We start from the raw sequence: 17,590 nt of genomic DNA, 5'->3' as shown, positions 1-17,590 counted from the left end.
AAAAATCCATTCACTCACTGAGCCTTATTCGCCCATTTATCACTCAATCCATCAATCATCCAGGCGCACCTATCTATTCTTAAGTTCATCTGCCTTTCGACTATACCATTTAATCAGTGAGTAAATCCAACCTTCCACCTGAACCTCCTATTCAAGTGTCAACCCACACATCTTTTCACCTATTCACACCCTCTATCTAATATAAACCTTTCCCCTCCTGTGCCATGAGTCGCTCTCTGCCTGTCTGTGCCTCCCTGAAAAGAACCTTCCCCTTCCTGGTCCAAAAAGTATTAATTCAATTTGATGAGTTTAGCAGGAAGATTTGCTTTTTTGCAGTTTTGCATAGCGCAAACTCAACCTCGAGGTATTGGAGCGCTTTACACGAGCACCAATCAGCTACATTACGTAGGGAATAACATTCAGGTTTTTTTTAGGCACAGAGAGATTGTAATTTTCCAAGAATCATAGGATGTTGAACCAACGCCAATACTTTTACCTAGTTCCCCAGTTCCAAAGTCAATAGTTCTGGCAATAATATGATTTTTGTTTATAAAGTTTTATCAAAACACGTTCCACCAATATTCCAGGTGCCTTATCTTTTTTTACTCTCCCCTCTGCTTCTTCCTTTCCCCGGTCCCTTGCTGCCTCCATTCTAAGCGTCTCCACTGCCCCTTTCTGCCAACACCAAAAGTGCAGTTTTATGGGATTAGCTTTGTATGTAACTTTTCTTTTTCTGGATTTATTTCATGAGCATTGACAAACACACAAAAGCAACTGGTTGCCCCATGCTTGCCAGGTTCTCATATATATTAGGCTCTCAAGAAATCTCGCTGGTGCTATGACTACTGTGCCATCCTTCAGAAGTGTGTACCCCACCACCTATGTCCGGTAATCGAACCCCCATAACAAACACCTTACTCTCCCAGCCATTTAAAAAACAAGCATTTAAGTCCAGTGTCTGGTGCCAACAATAACCACTTTCCACAGCTTCAAAGCCCAGATAGATAGATTGTTGCCATTTAAAAAACACTGACACGCAACTTGTGTGTAAATTCACCAGTACTATTTGAACTAAGAAGGAAAATAGATGGTAGGCAGCAAAACGTGTGGGAAAGGCACAAGACCGGCATCGCGTGCTCAAAGACGTAGCAAGTACATTTTCAAATCAATACATTCACTTATGGTGTGTGGGGCAAGCTAGCAACAAAACATTGTCAAAATGGATCTCACTTTGCCAATGATGTATATATTGAGACACATGCGAGCACACATCCACTTTATGTTGCAATTTGAAGTCTTTGTTATCCAACCATTCACCCACTCATCCATCCATCCACCCACCCTCTATCCTTTCAGAACACATCTCTGCCCATCCGTCCATCCACTCATTAACCTTCCAACAAACACGTCTGTCCCACTGTCCATCCACCTGCCACTGTCCTTCAAACACCCAACATCCCGCATTGGGCCATCCACGCACTATCCTTCCAACAACCATCTACATCTGTCTGTCGGGTATAATATGCAAATACAGATGCATATCTAACAAGTATTAAAAAAGGTAACATGCATCACTAGATTTGCAATATAATATACATTTAAATAATATATCAACAGTGTAACTAAACACACTCACACACTGGCAGGCACACACAAACAGACATCTAGTTGTCTGTAGTGCATTCTTGAGCCAGCAGTACAACCTTTTCATGCTTTAACAACACCATATGTTAATGTTGTTGTATAATAAAATCAACATATCCTAATGACGGCGTATGTTGACATCAGCATGTTTTGACTCAGCCTATCTTGATATTGGCATGTGTTAGGGTATCTTAACGTCAGCATATCTTACCATCACTATAAATTGGTGTCTACAAATCATAATATGGGATATTTATTCTGAGCAGCTCTCACCCCTTTCTATCCTCCATGCACCATTATTCCACTACACAAATCTACCCCGCACCACACACTTCCAAAACTAACACCTCCAATTCAAGTCGCAGATTTCCACTCCACACCACATATATCCACTCGACTCCAAAACAAAACACATAGGTAAAAAATATTCACAGAGCTCTAACTCTCACAAATACTAGACCTATTGCACCAACCTGTGCTGTACAAACCACACTTTATGTTCATTTTGGATATCAGCATGTGTCTGGATTTGTTTTTGCGGGTTGCCACAAGGAGAGCACTCTGAAACTTTAACCTAGGTCCCCAGGTCCAAAATAGCGGCAAGAGCACTATTTATATTTTTGGTGTCTTGTCAGCTTTTTAAGCAACAAGGTGCTTCGCAGCAACTGCTTCCCACTTCCTCTGTCCCTCCCTCCCGCCCTTCTCAGCCCTACTCCTTCTCCTTTGTTTCCATGACTGGAGTCAAAGGGTCATGTTAGAGGTTGCTGAAAGGATCTGTTACCCTAGGAATGTTGGAGGTTCAGGTGAGGCACTGTGAGCTAGCTAAAAATTGGGTGGACAGTTCCCGATGGTGTAGACTGACTCAGCCCTCTTGTCCTTAAGTTCTGTCACCCTAATATGCAGCCCTACCTTTTTTTGTGGTAACTGTATAACAAGCGTGCTCCATCTTATATGTAAAATTACCCCACCCATTCAATCGTGTGTGTTTCTGTTGGCTGATTATCAGTTTTTCAGCGGTCTGCAGTTGTCTGTTGGGTACAGTAGGTGTATGTTTCCTAACATATTTTAAAATATCTGTGTGTTGGTGGCTTGAGCAGTAAGCCTGCATGTATCCATCCTGCCCATTCTGCTTGTGTTGTGTTGCTAGTAGCCTACTTTTAGATAGCTTCAAGTTCCTGTATTCTCAGCATCAGGTATAAATCATTTCCCTATAGATTATGAGTACTTACTACCCAGTGGTATAGAATAGTTCGAGGCACTTGCTGAACAAATGTGTCTCCATCTGGAGACCAGTCATGATGTTGCTTGTCTCCTGCTCGAGGCACCCACTTAAACAGTAACATTATGTAGAGATGCGGTGCAGCATGCCTCACTGTTGGCCTCCGAGTTCTTTGTAGCAACTATGAAATCCGAGCACCTGAGGGAAACTAACAGGTTAGAGTGTCCATTCGCATAAAGTCATGGGATGATAGGAGCTCCAGGCAGTTTAAAAAAGTCGCACATGGTGGCCTGCTTTTATGAGAATATTATGGATTCATCCACAAATATCTTACACCTTATTTATTACTATATACATAGAAAACCAATTATTTCATATTTCAAAAAAATGTGGGCTCCATGTTGTTGTGTAAATGTTGCAATAACTTGGCCTCTCTCTACCTCCTTTGGATGATTCTTACCTGTGTATATATGAAACAAGTAGCAACCCGGCACTCCAAAGAAGCTGGGTAATACAAATATTATGTGTGTTCGATGTTTCCTTCGGATTTATTAGAGACATCATAAACATTTTATGTGTCAGTTAAAGGGATAGTCAAAACACATGTATTGAGAATACTGCAGTTAAAGGGATAGTCAAAACACATGTATTGAGAATATTGCAATTTGGTTAACAAATGACCACATGTCGGATGGCATACTCTGCAAACAGAAGACACTTGTTTATAGGTATTTTTTCTTCTGGTTTTAAACCAACACATTGCCATAGTCATGAATGCATCACAATGTCACTGCCTTCCCAGTGCTTTTCGGACATGTGTCGTTCATCAGACAGTTTGTTTGGCATTGCATACATTCTATTAACTGTGGAAAGCGGAGACCGGCTTGCAGCCATCTCTACTACATGGCGCGGCACGTGTAAACCTCAAGTAGGATGGGGTGCTCTGTCACAAATGTGAAGGATATTCCCTCTGCTGTACTCCACGTGCATTATGTATCTTCTGGTCATGTTTGTGACGGAGTATCCCAACCGCCAAAATTCTAAATCAGGCCTATAATCAGAAGGTGATATAGGAATCAGTGATGACACAGTACTTGCGTGTGGTGAACAAGTGACAAAAATGAGCAATAACACAAGAAAAATTTCGAGTTTCGTCATCAAGGCTACAGTAGAGCACTACAAGGTGGATATTTCTGCTCTGCTTGTTTCCCATGCTCCTCCCCAACTGCATCTATGTTGCATTTAGTTTCCATAATTCTATCCATTAGAAACTATATTTGACATATTTCAATAAACTGGTACGGTTTAAACGCTTTGTAACAACAGCTCTGCATAGAACCGAGTTCTAATCTCAATGGAATGTTCCTATCTCCATTAAATTCATATTAGTGATTTGGTTTCGTTGCTTTTTTTTATTAGTTGCTTTGTCTCATGGTGAGTGATCTGATAGGCACTTTTGTATTGACTCCAAAATGGGCACATCTTTTGTGTAGACTGCATTATGTCACAATGAAAGATTCCCAAGCTGCAGTTTCTTCTTTGATTATGGCACAACAAGCTATTTCAAGCAAACAAACCCTAGTTGACTTCTGTCTCTTCATGGCACATACTTCCTAAATGTTTCATGTTGGAAATACCACTGCTGCAGAGCTTTAAGTGGCATACTTCTAGGGACTTTAGTTCTGGCTAAAGGCAGCACTGGCAGACTCACAGAGCTTTTATGATTCATACAGAGAGGAAGGGACATAAGATCAGTATCCATGCACCATTTGTTGCTGTGACATTCTCATATTGACCAACCCACATTCATCAGCTGTTAGTTCATGTTAATTATCAGTCCTGATGTATGGAGCTATTCGTCTTCAGTTGTACAGCATTATTTGTAGGAGTCTACACTACTAGGAGAATTTTTTTATTGTAGGAAATGCAAGGCTTATCTTTTGTCACTGATTTGCCTTTGTCAACAACCCCAGCATACCATTGTCTGTACACCCTTCCCAGCATGGACCCCCTATTAGAAGTGAGGGTGTCTTGTCACCACACCGCATTATAGTGTCTTAGTGACCACTAGAAGTGTTAATGGACATCACTGTCAAAGGTGCAGCATAGGGCCTTTCTGAACAGATTTTAGTTTTACTGGTGGCAGATGCAAGGTTGGAGTCCCTGACTACAGTGTTGCTTACACACTGCTACAGATAAGCAACATTGTAAATGTAAATGTATATGTGTGTATACTTGTAAAGCGCACTGCCGCCCCATCTCGGGGCATCCTGGCGCTGTATACCGCTGTGGAACCCTTCCTGGCTTTCCCTGTAAGATGCCCCCTCCTGTGCACCCCCAAGGTGAAGCCAGGCATCCCAGCGCTGTTGGGGCCGTTGTGGAGATTAAGCAAGCTATTGCCCAGAGTTGCAGAGTGTGACTCATGATTAGAGTAGGCACCGAGGCGAGAATTATCGAGTCTGCGGACATTGAGCCCAAGACCCTGCCGCGTCGGGAATTGAACCCTGGTCCCGGGCCTGACCTCCGCTTCAGGGTCTGCCGCTTCTAACCAGTGAGCCACACTTCTCCACTTGTCCGTCCAGTCTTCTCAGAGACTATGTTAGGCTGGGGGTCTATTGAAAGAAAGCAGGCGTGGGCAAAGAAAGGAAGAGCAGAGTAATGGGAAGCAGCTCAGATGGTATTTCACTCAGCAGGACTTAGCCTTGCCTATTCTGCAGTCTACAGATGGCTCTGGGGCTCACCCCTGGGGGACAGAGCATCAGTAGCCCAGCCTTAGCGCAGGGACTTCCTACAGACCTAACAGAGAGCTTCATCCTCTGTGCCTAATCGCGGCTCCAGTCTGAGAAGAGCCACTGCCTGAACGACACTGGTGTTGTCATCGGAACAAACAGTGATGAATGTACGTCATGACAACGCGGGCTTTTACACCGCGCTTCCATTACGACGCATCCATTACAACGCAAGTCTAACAACGACTTGCACTGTAGGCGCTGGATTTTGGAATAGTATGATTTACTATTCCAACTCCAGCCTACGCAACAGTAGGGAAGGTGTTGGAATAGTAAATCTACTATTCCTTAGTATCTAGCGCCATCCAGCGCAAGTCCTTGTAACGACTTATGTTGTGATGGCAGCGTCGTAATGGTAGCGCGGTGTAAAGCCCGCGTTGTCATGGCTGTCTCCCAACAGTGATATGGTTACACCATGGAGAGAGGCAGCGTCCAAGGGCCGAAGAGACTCTTACGATGCCAGCCTTCCTACTCTTCTGGAATTCAAAGGTAAAAGCATCTTTCAGCATCCTTGTCTTGGGCTGCTCCATCCACACTGAAGGTCGCACTGTGTTTTGTAAGAGTCTTGGCCAATTACTTATTTCAATAACAAGCTTTACCTGATGCATGTTCATCAACAATTGAGCTGTTTGTGTGTTTTTTAGCTCGCTGCCAGCTTCGTCGCTGCTGCTTCGATCTTATTGCTAATGGCCCTCAGCCATGAATGCGCAACCTAAAGAAACATCACACCGAGTTCACTGACCTAGTTAGAAGCATCACAGAGATCTTCCTTTACAATTCTGCATACATCAGCTTCTTATTTTAATGAATGCAAGTAAACTTACTGTCTGTGTATGTCGTATTTTCATATCCTAAGTGCATAGGTGCATGCCAAATGACCACAAAAAATGTGTTTAACACAGTCTGATAATGCAAGTTTTTAGCCAACAATACAACCTGTGCTGTGATTTTTTGTGCCAGCATATAATGGTAAAATAAAAAAGTAGAAGTGCCAGACTGCATGTCTGCTACAAATACAGGACTGGATGGAGCTGTCAGCCATGGCATGAATTCACTTGTCTATTATGGATACATCGCTTTCCAATGATCAAAGCAACTTATACTTTTGATATATTGAACTTCAGAAAAGACACCTTTAGTAATGGGGATGATAGGAGACCACCTGTGTCATGGGGTTGGAGCTTGGCCTCTGTGAAAATGGCAGCTCTCTGTGTGTGCTCCTCCTGCAAACCAGTAAAAAAGCATGACTTTGATGGCCTGATCTATTCTAAACTATGATGGACGGCTGAGCCCTAATTTTGGGAAACTCCCTTTGGGCTCTGCAGAGGACCTTCCCCATGTGAGAAGCTATCATCCATTGGAGCCTTCAATTAGGCACAGATGGACTACTGTAGCTCTGGCCACCGCCAGGAGGATATGCAATCTAACTTCAGGGACAATACCGAGATAAACTGGAATTAAATTCCATCAACAAACAGAGTGTGGCATTCTGTGGCATCCCAACATGAAAATATAACACATGGCTCAGCACCTATCGCAATTAACTTACCATTTCCACCAGGAATTTGTAACCTCAGCTGGAGTATTGTTAGAGAATCACTTACAAGGTGGAGGCAAGAACTTGCAATAATCTGTTATAAAACTCTTTCCCAGAAGCCAAAATTACCCAATTTTATCAAGAACTATAAATAAATGTAAAACATGTCAAGAAGCCCATAATCAACATCCATTCCTGCATGTCTAAGTGCCCTGCTGGTACAGCTCAAAGATTCAGGTTACCAGGAAGTAACTTCATTGGCTTCCCTGAGAAAGGGAGAACTACTTTGAGTTTTCTCGGGGGACAACACACCTGATGTAACATTCACAATAATAATCAGGAGTGATCTCTGTTATACCTCTGTAGCTCTCCCGTAGCCTTCAGGAATTTTTATTCCCTTTTTTCTGTCCCTAGGATTGTTTTTTGCTATTATGTATATTGCCAATGTATTTGTGACTCTAAATGTATTATCTTATTGATTGTTTTTTACAAGCCTGAGCTGGTCTTAACTTGTTTTAATAAACTGTATGGTTTTACAACATATATATATTTGTTTCGGATTTTGAATAATTCTGCATTCTCCTTTGTGTGCTATTTGATGTGATTGTATTAGTTGTTTGTATGGATGCTCTTTGAGCTGAGTGTATGCCTAGGTCTAAAATTACCAAAGGGGTATTTCATTTTTTCACAATTCCCTGAGAATGCCAAGGAATCCAAACTCTGGAAGATGTCACCTCGGGCAACTCTCAAAAATCCCTTTCAGACCTCTATACATAGTTTCAACGAAGTTCCAGTCACTTTCTGAGTTATATGCAACTGAAAGCATGTCTTTATAATAAACTGCATCATTCTTCTTATGTACTGGCTAAATCTACCTTTTATGACTATGTGAAAAAATGGGGTACTTGCAAAAATCGAATCTGTGGTATATATGAAAACAACAAAATCATCTGAACTCTAAACTCACACTGACATAGCACTGCACTCAGTGGCAATAACTCTGGCAGAAATCTCATAGCGAGGAAGAATGGTGTGAATAACTACATGATCAAGACAACGGCCTCAGAGAAGGCAGGCTGAAATGCAGCTGCTTCTGAGATTCTCAAAAGTTAAACCTGATTCCCCTCAAGAGTGCCCCATCAAGCCAATGCCTTATGCATTCACCCATATGCTTCTTCTGCATTTCAACTGCCCCTAAAAATAGTTACCACTAGTCTCCAGGAAAAGTGCCATATGAAAAGTGTTTAGGAAGCTCCTCATTACATGACATATGTAGTCCTTTCAGGAACCTCCCCTAGAGGGCTCTTTGCAACAACTGTGATAATATATCAATCTTGATGGAATGGTGTAGAGCTGCTTCTTTATTTTACCATCTGTATTGTGGAACTTGTATGGGGCTTGGAGTGCAGGCAATTCTGTGTCAGTCCCAATCTGTGCTGTGGTGTCTCGGGTTTGGGCAGGGAAAACCTCAAGTGCAGTTACATACTCATCTATCCATACCCCCACTCATTCATCCACATACACTCTCATTTCTTGAGAACGTCATGACATTTACTAGGGTATAAATAGTAGGTGAACACCGGAAACAAATTTTAAAACAGTTTCAGTGGGAAAATTTCCGTGAAATTCTCAGGAGAAAATTGGTGTGCAAAAACATTGTAGGAAAAGTTGGAAAAGAAACTTCAAGATCTGTCAAAAGTGTGAAGGTTTTCCCACTTCTATAGCTAGTCCGGTTTAGCATGATCTTTCTTCATCTGTTTGGAGCTTTTCAAAATGTTTTTTTTTCAATTACAGTTGGACCCTAAAAAACAGTACACCCATTCCTGATCCCAAAAAAACATCACCAGCCTTAATCTTCCCTCATCCCTGAACCCAAAAAACCCTCTCAAACCCCAAATACCACCGTTTTAAGGTAATATTAGATTTTTACTTAAAATAAACTTTTCTGTTAAATGTTCAATTTAAAAAAAACATAATTTTTACTTCCTTCAAATTTGTATCATTTTAAAATTAGCTTCCCATGATTTTGTTTCTTCCAATGTGGTTTCTCAGTTTTCATTTCTACCTTAATTTGCATATATCAAGGTTAAACCGAGTGTTCCAGGTAAAACTGTACAAACAGAATATTCAAAACTCATAATGTCTTTGTCGAGCAGAAAGTTCTTCGACAGATGCATTAGTAACGTACATATTCTAGTTTGAACCAGAAGTTAGAAACTCAAATCACGATTTAGTATTGATCTACTCGAGTGAAGGTACATCTACAACACACAAAAGCTGTATTTGCATGAAAGCAATCACTTGGGAAAGAACTGCTGCTACTCTTTAAACATATATTAAACTGTGGGTACCTACTTCGATTTCTATTTCCATTCTCTTTTAACCCTGGTGTATCTTTGTAATACAGTTGGAGTTGTAGGTGCCACAGATTTGGATTAATGTTTGAAAACTCATGCCACTAAAGTTTACGTTTTCAAAGTAAATGTTTTCTTATTTCTTTCTTGATATTTTTCAGCACCCAAGGACAACTTTTCTTACAAGTACCTCATTCCCTGGATAGGTAAGTTTTTATATTTCCTCAAACCGTTGGAACATTACTCAAAGGAAAAAAATAAGCAGTGAAATACTGAACGATTTTGTAATAATATATTTTTCTTTAAAATACCTCATCCAGTGCAACCCTGTCTTGATATATTTAGAAGTCAAGTTGTATAAATAATGGACACTTACATTTTGTATCAGAATGATCAGATCAGGTGATAGACGAACAATATAAACCTTTGTTATAGAAGATTGTCCCATCTATCGGTGTGCAAAAATGTGGAATTGTAGAAAAATGATGAATCCTGCTTTTGTCTGCTTCATACCTCAGAAAGGCCCTTCTGGCTCCTTCAGTAAAGCCTGAAAATACATATAGTTCCTCTGCGTCACATTTAATGGTGATCATCTAAAGGTCCTGCCCTGTATACTGTTCCTTATTATTTATTTTAATAGTGGCTGTTCTGTTTTTAATATAAGTGCCTAAATGTGTGTGTAGCATAAACGAAGCAACGTTTTCTGAGATAATACATTCATAGAACATAAATCAAAAAAATAATTATGACACATGGGGGGAGGCCTCTTCCTGTGATTGATTTTTCCAGTGAATGAGATAGTGAATACTTCGTCCTTCTTGTCAACCGCCAGGGTGGCATCTTCGCACCCTTTCCAACCTGAAACTGTTCCTCCTGCCAGCGATAGGTTACGTATGTTTACACTCCTCCGATCTCTGAAAGCCACACCAGCGGGTGCTCATGCACTCTTAACACAGTCTCGCAAAGTGGTTCAGACAGACAGCCACATTTTAAACATGTCTTGCTCTGTGCCGGACAACTCCTTGGTGCATAGTGGTGGATCCACAGTTTCTGCAATTTCTGTCATGGGCCTTCGACGTGAACGCCCCTCTTGGTCTCTTCGGCCACCTCTGTATTGTCTCCACATGCTCTTTCTTTACTCTCACCCCTGTCGTGGGAGCCGGACCCTGTGTTTGATGTGCTAGGGCGGTCTTCATGAGCCCCGCTCGACTGTCGGCAAGTTCATGGGAGCGAGAGAGTATTAGTATTACTTCCAGCGAGGTTCCAGCTTAGCCGGTTTGGATGATTTGCATCCTTGAATGAGCTGAGCTCATATTTGGTCGGGTTTGTCAATGCTCAAGTATGTACCCACAAGTTTGCGCAGTCGTGCTAAGAATGCATCCACGGACTCCCCTCCTTCTTGCTTCACCTGGCAGAGTTCGAACTGTTTGCAGTCCGGATTTAATTGGGGGTCAAAATGTGGCAGGGAATGGCCCATAGCACCTATTAATTGAGCATACGCAAGAGTATGTGCAGTTAACAAAAAAGTATTATTGTATGTGAGAAGATGCGTTCTTTAGGACGAGAACCCTCACCCACCCGGGGGTGGCATGCTTCATCATTGCGTTCCCTCCTCACACCAGACCCAAATGGTACCCAGTGTGGGCTACAACTCTCCAACGGAGAGGAGCTGAGGTGTTTTCAATTTTAGATGAGAGCTAGGGATATGCCAGGCAGAGTGCTACTTAAATGGTCGACATGTTTCAGCCCTAGAGTGATCCAACTTAGGGTTGAAAGGCATTCGTCAGGATCAGTCGATACTGTCATTCTGTGATAACAATTAAAAACATAAAATATGGTGCTGGCCTATGGATAGATTGTTTTCGGGGTCCACCGTCGTATCCTAAAGAGACAAAAGACAACATTTAAAAGCATTGAAAAACACATATCAATTATCACAAGTCCACTACCAAACTAATGTGCATAGACATGAGTGAAAAGTGCCCACCACCAATGTACACACTAGTGATGAAGGTGGAGTGGTGATCAAACTCACCCTCAGAGTGGGATTTCTGCTCATTCTCAAGCCTAAATTGGCAACCTAGATCGCAAGGCTGTATAACACAACTGTAACAAACACAGTATCAGTAGTGATTCTGGGGTGCATTTAACAGACATGTATAAGGCAGTCAATGCGAAACAGCCACACGCCGATCAATCTACGTATAGTGTCATAGTGAGTCCAGACACTACTTGACCCCCTAATTCTACTGTCAGGATCTGTGGCATAACATCTAGAAAAAACTCTTAATACACAAATGCAAAAGACATATTGCACTGGTTGTGCACCCTCCATGTGTGTCCTCATGTACAATAATACCCTTTTGTTAACTAGATGTACTTTTGTGTGTGTGTGTGTGTGTGTGTTTTAATTTCTTTTGTAAATAAACGAAATTCCAAAGTATGTGTTGCAAAGAAATCCTTCCATTATTACAAATCAGCCTTCAAGAGGGATTCATTGAAAAACTTGGTATTGGCACACATGGATACATGCAATGTAATCTACTCAGGTCTCTGCACAAAAAAAACGAATAGGCTACAGCAAGAGGCCAGGCTGAGTCTTGACTTCAAATGTAATTGGCTTTTAGTTGAGGCAATAATTACATTGAAGATCCTTTGTAGAATGTTCATATCCTACCCAAACAAAGGCTAAGGTTATCTGCAGAAGCTTGACAGCCAGGAAAATGCAGTTTACCAATGTACCAAGAAACTGCCAACCAAACTTTAAGTGACACGGACATAGTGGTTGATCCTACAGCGTACAGAGTTTCACTTTTAGAATGCCTTCAACCCACCACTTAAATCCATGTAAAATCATTATCGTTTAAGTGAGTTTGGGAGCCACGGTACACAAGTCCTGTATCTTGTTAACACAGCTCATTGTTTTTCAAAATGTAGCCTAATTTTCAGCAGCATGGGCAATCAAATCATCCACACTTGACAGAAGAAAGCTGCCAAAGGAATAGGGATGTATAACCAGCTACATTTTAGACCGTTTATAAATTGGTAACCAAGAGCCTAATGGTTAACTGTTGAGAGTAGTGGGTACTGAAAGTCAGAGGACGCGCCTTATCAAGGGTGGGATTGTAGCTGCATTCCTGCAGGACATGTTATCTATTATATCCCTGATCATACTGATTGAACCCTCTACCCCCTTACGTGCCATCAACACTCTTCTGTGCCTAGAAGACATATCATTGTTGAACGTGGAGGACGCCTTTTCCACTAGAACACACAATCAAATTTGCAATCAAATTCACTAATGTCCCACATTAGTACATAATTGGCCAGTATGAAGTAGTCGGGAGACAACATGTCAATACCTTTTAAAAGCCTGCAAATCAATATTCTGAATATAACACTTCCCGATCTCCGTATCTGTTATCTCACATTACTCTTAATTTCCATAAACTTGTTTTTTAAGGTATTTTTGCTAAATGTGCTACAGTCTTAGATAGCATATTTGTTTGTCACCTTCTGTCATTGGAGTTAGTACAAACCCCAAAGGGGTCCTATTTCTCCTAGATTTACTCCAAGGTTTCTTTGTCTTCAGTTATGACATCAATGTCGGTGATGTTTCTTCCTAATGAGCCACACAACAAAAGTCGAAAAATAATAAAACAGACGCACAAATTCAGTCTGGTGGATTCTGATACTGAGAGACCCAAATAAATTAAATTCAATGAATGCACCTCTGGGTGCAATGGTGGAAACATCTGCATTAGAGAGGGAAGCTAGTTTAATTCGGCCCTGGATCATGATACATCATACTTCCAGGCTAGATCCCCCATCAATACTTACCAAATATGTTATACCAGACTTCAGAGCTTGATTACCGAAAGTGATGACGGCCTTTATGTGATGAATGTATAGTGTGCATCTTTTCATGCCCCTCTTTCTGGTTAGACTTAATGCATAAAAAATCTACTGGGTAATACTAATGCAACTGATACTCCAAAGATGTATGTTGTCTTTAATTGATGAAAATCAATATGTATGAACGCTGGCACTTTACATTGTAAATACTCTAACATTGGAAATAGAATTAGTTTTAGCAGGGTTACCAAGACGTAACCCATGTGTTAAGGGGAGCTGGGGATTGAAGTCAAAGCTGTTCTGCACTCTGGTCTCATCTGGCATTATTTTCTTGTATCCCACAGGTAGAGGCCTATTGGTCGAGTCTGGACCGAAGTGGTTCCAGCATCGCAGGCTGCTCACTCCTGGATTTCACTATGATGTGCTGAAACCTTATGTTGGTTTGATTTCAAAGTGCACCACAGTGATGCTGGTATGACGTCCTTTTAATCTTCCTATACATTAATTTGAGTTGGACACTTTTGTAAAGATGGAGAGCTGACTTCCTTGGGGTTTAGAAAGAAATAGAAATGTAATACCAGCACCTGAGTTACCACCCAGTTTTAGAAGAGTCTTTGCCTACTTCTGGTTGCTCAAAACTCTAGTTCAGTACATGACATTTTCAAGCAGTGAAGCCATCACAGGATGAAAACTGACAGTGAATTTCTTATTGTTGGACCGCTCTCGCCCTTACTGACAATGCAAACAAGCATTGCCAAACGCCAATAGATCGTTATTTAATGTTCTGGCACATACAAACAGATGACTGCACAAATGTTTTCTGGATGCATTAGCACAATAAAGCTTGAACTATTGGCTTTGCCAATGCTGGCTGCCCCAGGAGTGAGTGGCAAAACACTGCAGCGTCACAGGCTGGGCCAAGACTGTCCCGATATGAGAAGCTTAAGCCTTCAGTACCACAGGCTGTTACTATGTGTCCCAGGTTTGAAACAGAACAGTTGCAATTTATTACAAGATAACTGGGATATAACTTCAAAAACAGTTAATAAACGAGGCAGTACCTACATTAGCTATATTGGTTTCAGTATTTCTTTAAAAGAAGGACCACAGCCAATGAGATAGGTGAAGGACTGCAGTGGCACATACAACCAGCAGTATTGCAGAATAGCCAAATAGCACGCAGAACTAGTGACATAGAAGAAGGACCACAAATGTATATAGAACCAGTGACATAGAAGAAGGACCACACTTGCAAATACAGCAAGCAACATGGAATAACCTGATGCTGATTGAAGACTGCACATGGATCCAGCAACATAAATGTATTACCTCACTTTATAACTCAAGTTAGAGTGACCTATTTCCTTCATTGTGAGCCTGCCCCACAAAGATTGTGTGAGCACGCACAATCTTTGTGGGGCAGGCTCACAATGAAGGAAATAGGTCAGTCTAAAATGAGTTATAAAGTGTGACTCATTTCAAACATGTAACATTTAATTATTTAACCATTTGGGTGTTTTTAAGTCCGCGTTTTCACCTTACTATAACTATAATGCACTCACATTGCAGAACAATTTAGATATATAAAGTTCAACCGGGGAAGTTTCCAGATTGTTAGATTCCAGTAGAGTGGGATGGGTGTCAGCTTTGACAAAGGTTTTGTCCAAAAGCTCGGTTTTGAGAAGTTTTCTATGTCAAAATTGAATGTTGTGTCAGAAGTGAACACTGTTTCCAAGCACTGATAAACAAGGTCCTGACTGCAAGGCATCAAGTTGTTAACCAAAGATCATTCACAAAACTATAACTGAGTGAGGTGAAGGTAACTACTGTTTGGGTGCCACCAAGTGTTTGCACCCGAACTAGAATTAAAATTATATGACTTCTTTTTCATAGTAGGGAAATCCTAGTGCAATTTGCACTGGAGACCAAGGTCAGAATGAGGCAAACCATAAGGTTAGCTGGTGCCCCAAATCAATTAACATCTGTTATGCCCTATTCTGTAACCTTGGCTGCTAGGGAGATTTTCCTGCTGTGCTGAAGACCATTATTTACCATTGTTCATGACGAGCTGAGCTCGTCATCAGCACACGAGCAGTGTACTGCATGACGAGCTGAGCTCGTCATGAGCATGGAAGGGGTTAAAATCCAGCAGCGGTAGGCAAGTCAAATACACAGGGAGAGCCGAGGCAAGGGTCTGACTGAGATGTTAGAGCCTATGCACGACCTGGACTATGAAAATCTTTGTTATGGTAATCATACAACAAATATCCTGTCAAATATTATAAACTATTCCACATTTAAAAACATGTATTGATATGTGGAAGCTTTGACATTTATACAACACATTAACCCCTTCCCTGGTTGTCCTCCCCCGTGCTCAGCCTATTTTTGGGCTATTTGGGGGTAGTTCGTGCTTAGGCCCCTGTAACATTTTGTCCACTTGAGGCATCCACCTCAAATTTGTGCCCTTTTTTCTAACACCATGAGGATTCTAAAGGTACCCATGGTTTGTGGGTTCCCTAGAGGGGACCCATAAATTAGCCAAAATACAGCTCATTTAATTTTTGTATCAATGGGAAAAAGTGCTGCAGAAGAAAGCGTTCGTTTTTTTCCCTGCAAATGGCATCAACAAAGTGTTTGTGGTGTTGAAATCACCATCTTCTTAGCTTTCAGGGACCGGCACTCTTTTGTCAGAAAACCAAAATATTCTACACTGTTTTTGTATTTTACTGGGACATAGCTTATTTTTGCTATTTTTCGTTCTTACAACCTTCCTTCCAGTTAGCGGTTGAAATGGATGTGAAAGCAGTAATGGATCCCAGACAGCTATACATTTCTGAAAAGTCAACAAAATTCTGAATTCAGCTAGGGGTCATTTGTATAGAGATCCTTCAAGTTGTTTTTTTATAGAAACTAACAGTTCAACATAAACAATATTGAAATTGAGTTAAAAAAACAGCCATGTGTGCCAATGTGTTCACCTGTAACTTCTTGTAAGTATGACAGATTTTTAAAACAATATACCCTTACATCCGCTGGCCCTTCTGGTTGGGGGATATATATATATATATAGGACTTGTAGGTTCACCAAGAACCCGAGGAACCTAGAGCTAATAACTGAGCTGCGTCTTGCAATGATTTTTTATTGTGTACCGGGTATATAGCAATTAATTTAGTAAAATATAGAGAGTGAAAAATAGGTACAAAGGAAACCTATATATTTCTGAAATGGGAACAACATTTAGAGTTTAGAAGCAGTAGTTATTTGCACATCTCTAAAATTGTGGGTACCCATGCAAGCATGTGAATTAGAGGTTATTTTTCAAAATGACTTATTTTTTTATTAATTGTCTTACATTTGGAAGGCAGAAATGCAAAGAAAGTCAATTGGTAATAATACTTGTTCTACTATTCTGTGTTCCCTAAGTTTTCCGATACTTGTGTGGGTAGGCCTAGTGCTGTGACAGGAAACAACCCAAAAAGCAACATGGAAACATCACATTTTTCCAGTGAAATCTGACCCTTTTTTTGCAAATTGCCTAGCTGTGGATTTTGAACCTTAGCTCAGCCGGCCCCTTGGGAAACCTAGAAAACTTTTTTGAAAACTAGACACCCAGGGGAGTCCAGCATGGGGTTACTTGTGTGGCTCTCACTAGGTTCTGTTACCCAGAATCCCTTGCAAACCTCAAACTCTGTAAAAAAACATTTTCCTCACCTATTGTGATGGAACGTTCTGGAATTACCTTGCATCCACAAACTTTTTCCTACCCTTTATTCCCCAAAGTCTCTCGATAAAAATGGTACCTCACTTGTGTGGGTGGGTCAAGTGCCTGTGGCAGGGAAGGGCCAAAATGTATTGTGGAGACATCAAAATTACCCGGGGGGTCACCTGAGTTTTTGGCCCGGGACTCTGCGACCATCTATGGAAACCTACCAAACCTACAGATTTCTGAAAACTAGACACCCGGGGAGTCCAGGGATGTGTAGCTTGCATGGATCCCCCAACATTTTCTTGCCTAGAATCTCCTACAAACCTTAAATTTAGCAGAAAAAAATAAAATTTTCCTCACAAAAACCTGAACCAATGACTCAGAGCTTGTGAGCTGTAAAGCCAGGGCAAGGCACCAACCTCTTTACTGACCATGCATACACCTCTCATACGTGACACACACAAGCCCATTCACACCGCCAG

At 41.2% G+C, this 17,590-nt stretch overlaps 1 protein-coding gene across 1 annotated transcript in view; it reads left to right on the top strand.

Moving 5' to 3' along the window:
- Window positions 1-17,590, top strand: part of LOC144800020 (cytochrome P450 4B1-like) — a 334,102-nt gene that overhangs the window by 143,001 nt on the left and 173,511 nt on the right. The window contains exons 3-4 of the mRNA XM_078671648.1: window positions 9,705-9,749; window positions 13,743-13,870. Of these exons, the coding sequence (XP_078527774.1) occupies window positions 9,705-9,749; window positions 13,743-13,870 (173 nt within the window). The remainder of the gene's footprint in view (window positions 1-9,704; window positions 9,750-13,742; window positions 13,871-17,590) is intronic.

This window comes from Lissotriton helveticus, chromosome 1_2 (genome assembly GCF_964261635.1).
Source record: "Lissotriton helveticus chromosome 1_2, aLisHel1.1, whole genome shotgun sequence".
Taxonomy (NCBI): Eukaryota; Metazoa; Chordata; class Amphibia; order Caudata; family Salamandridae; genus Lissotriton; species Lissotriton helveticus.
Note: the sequence above shows the minus strand (reverse complement) of the source record. Positions and strands in the feature narration are given on the sequence as shown.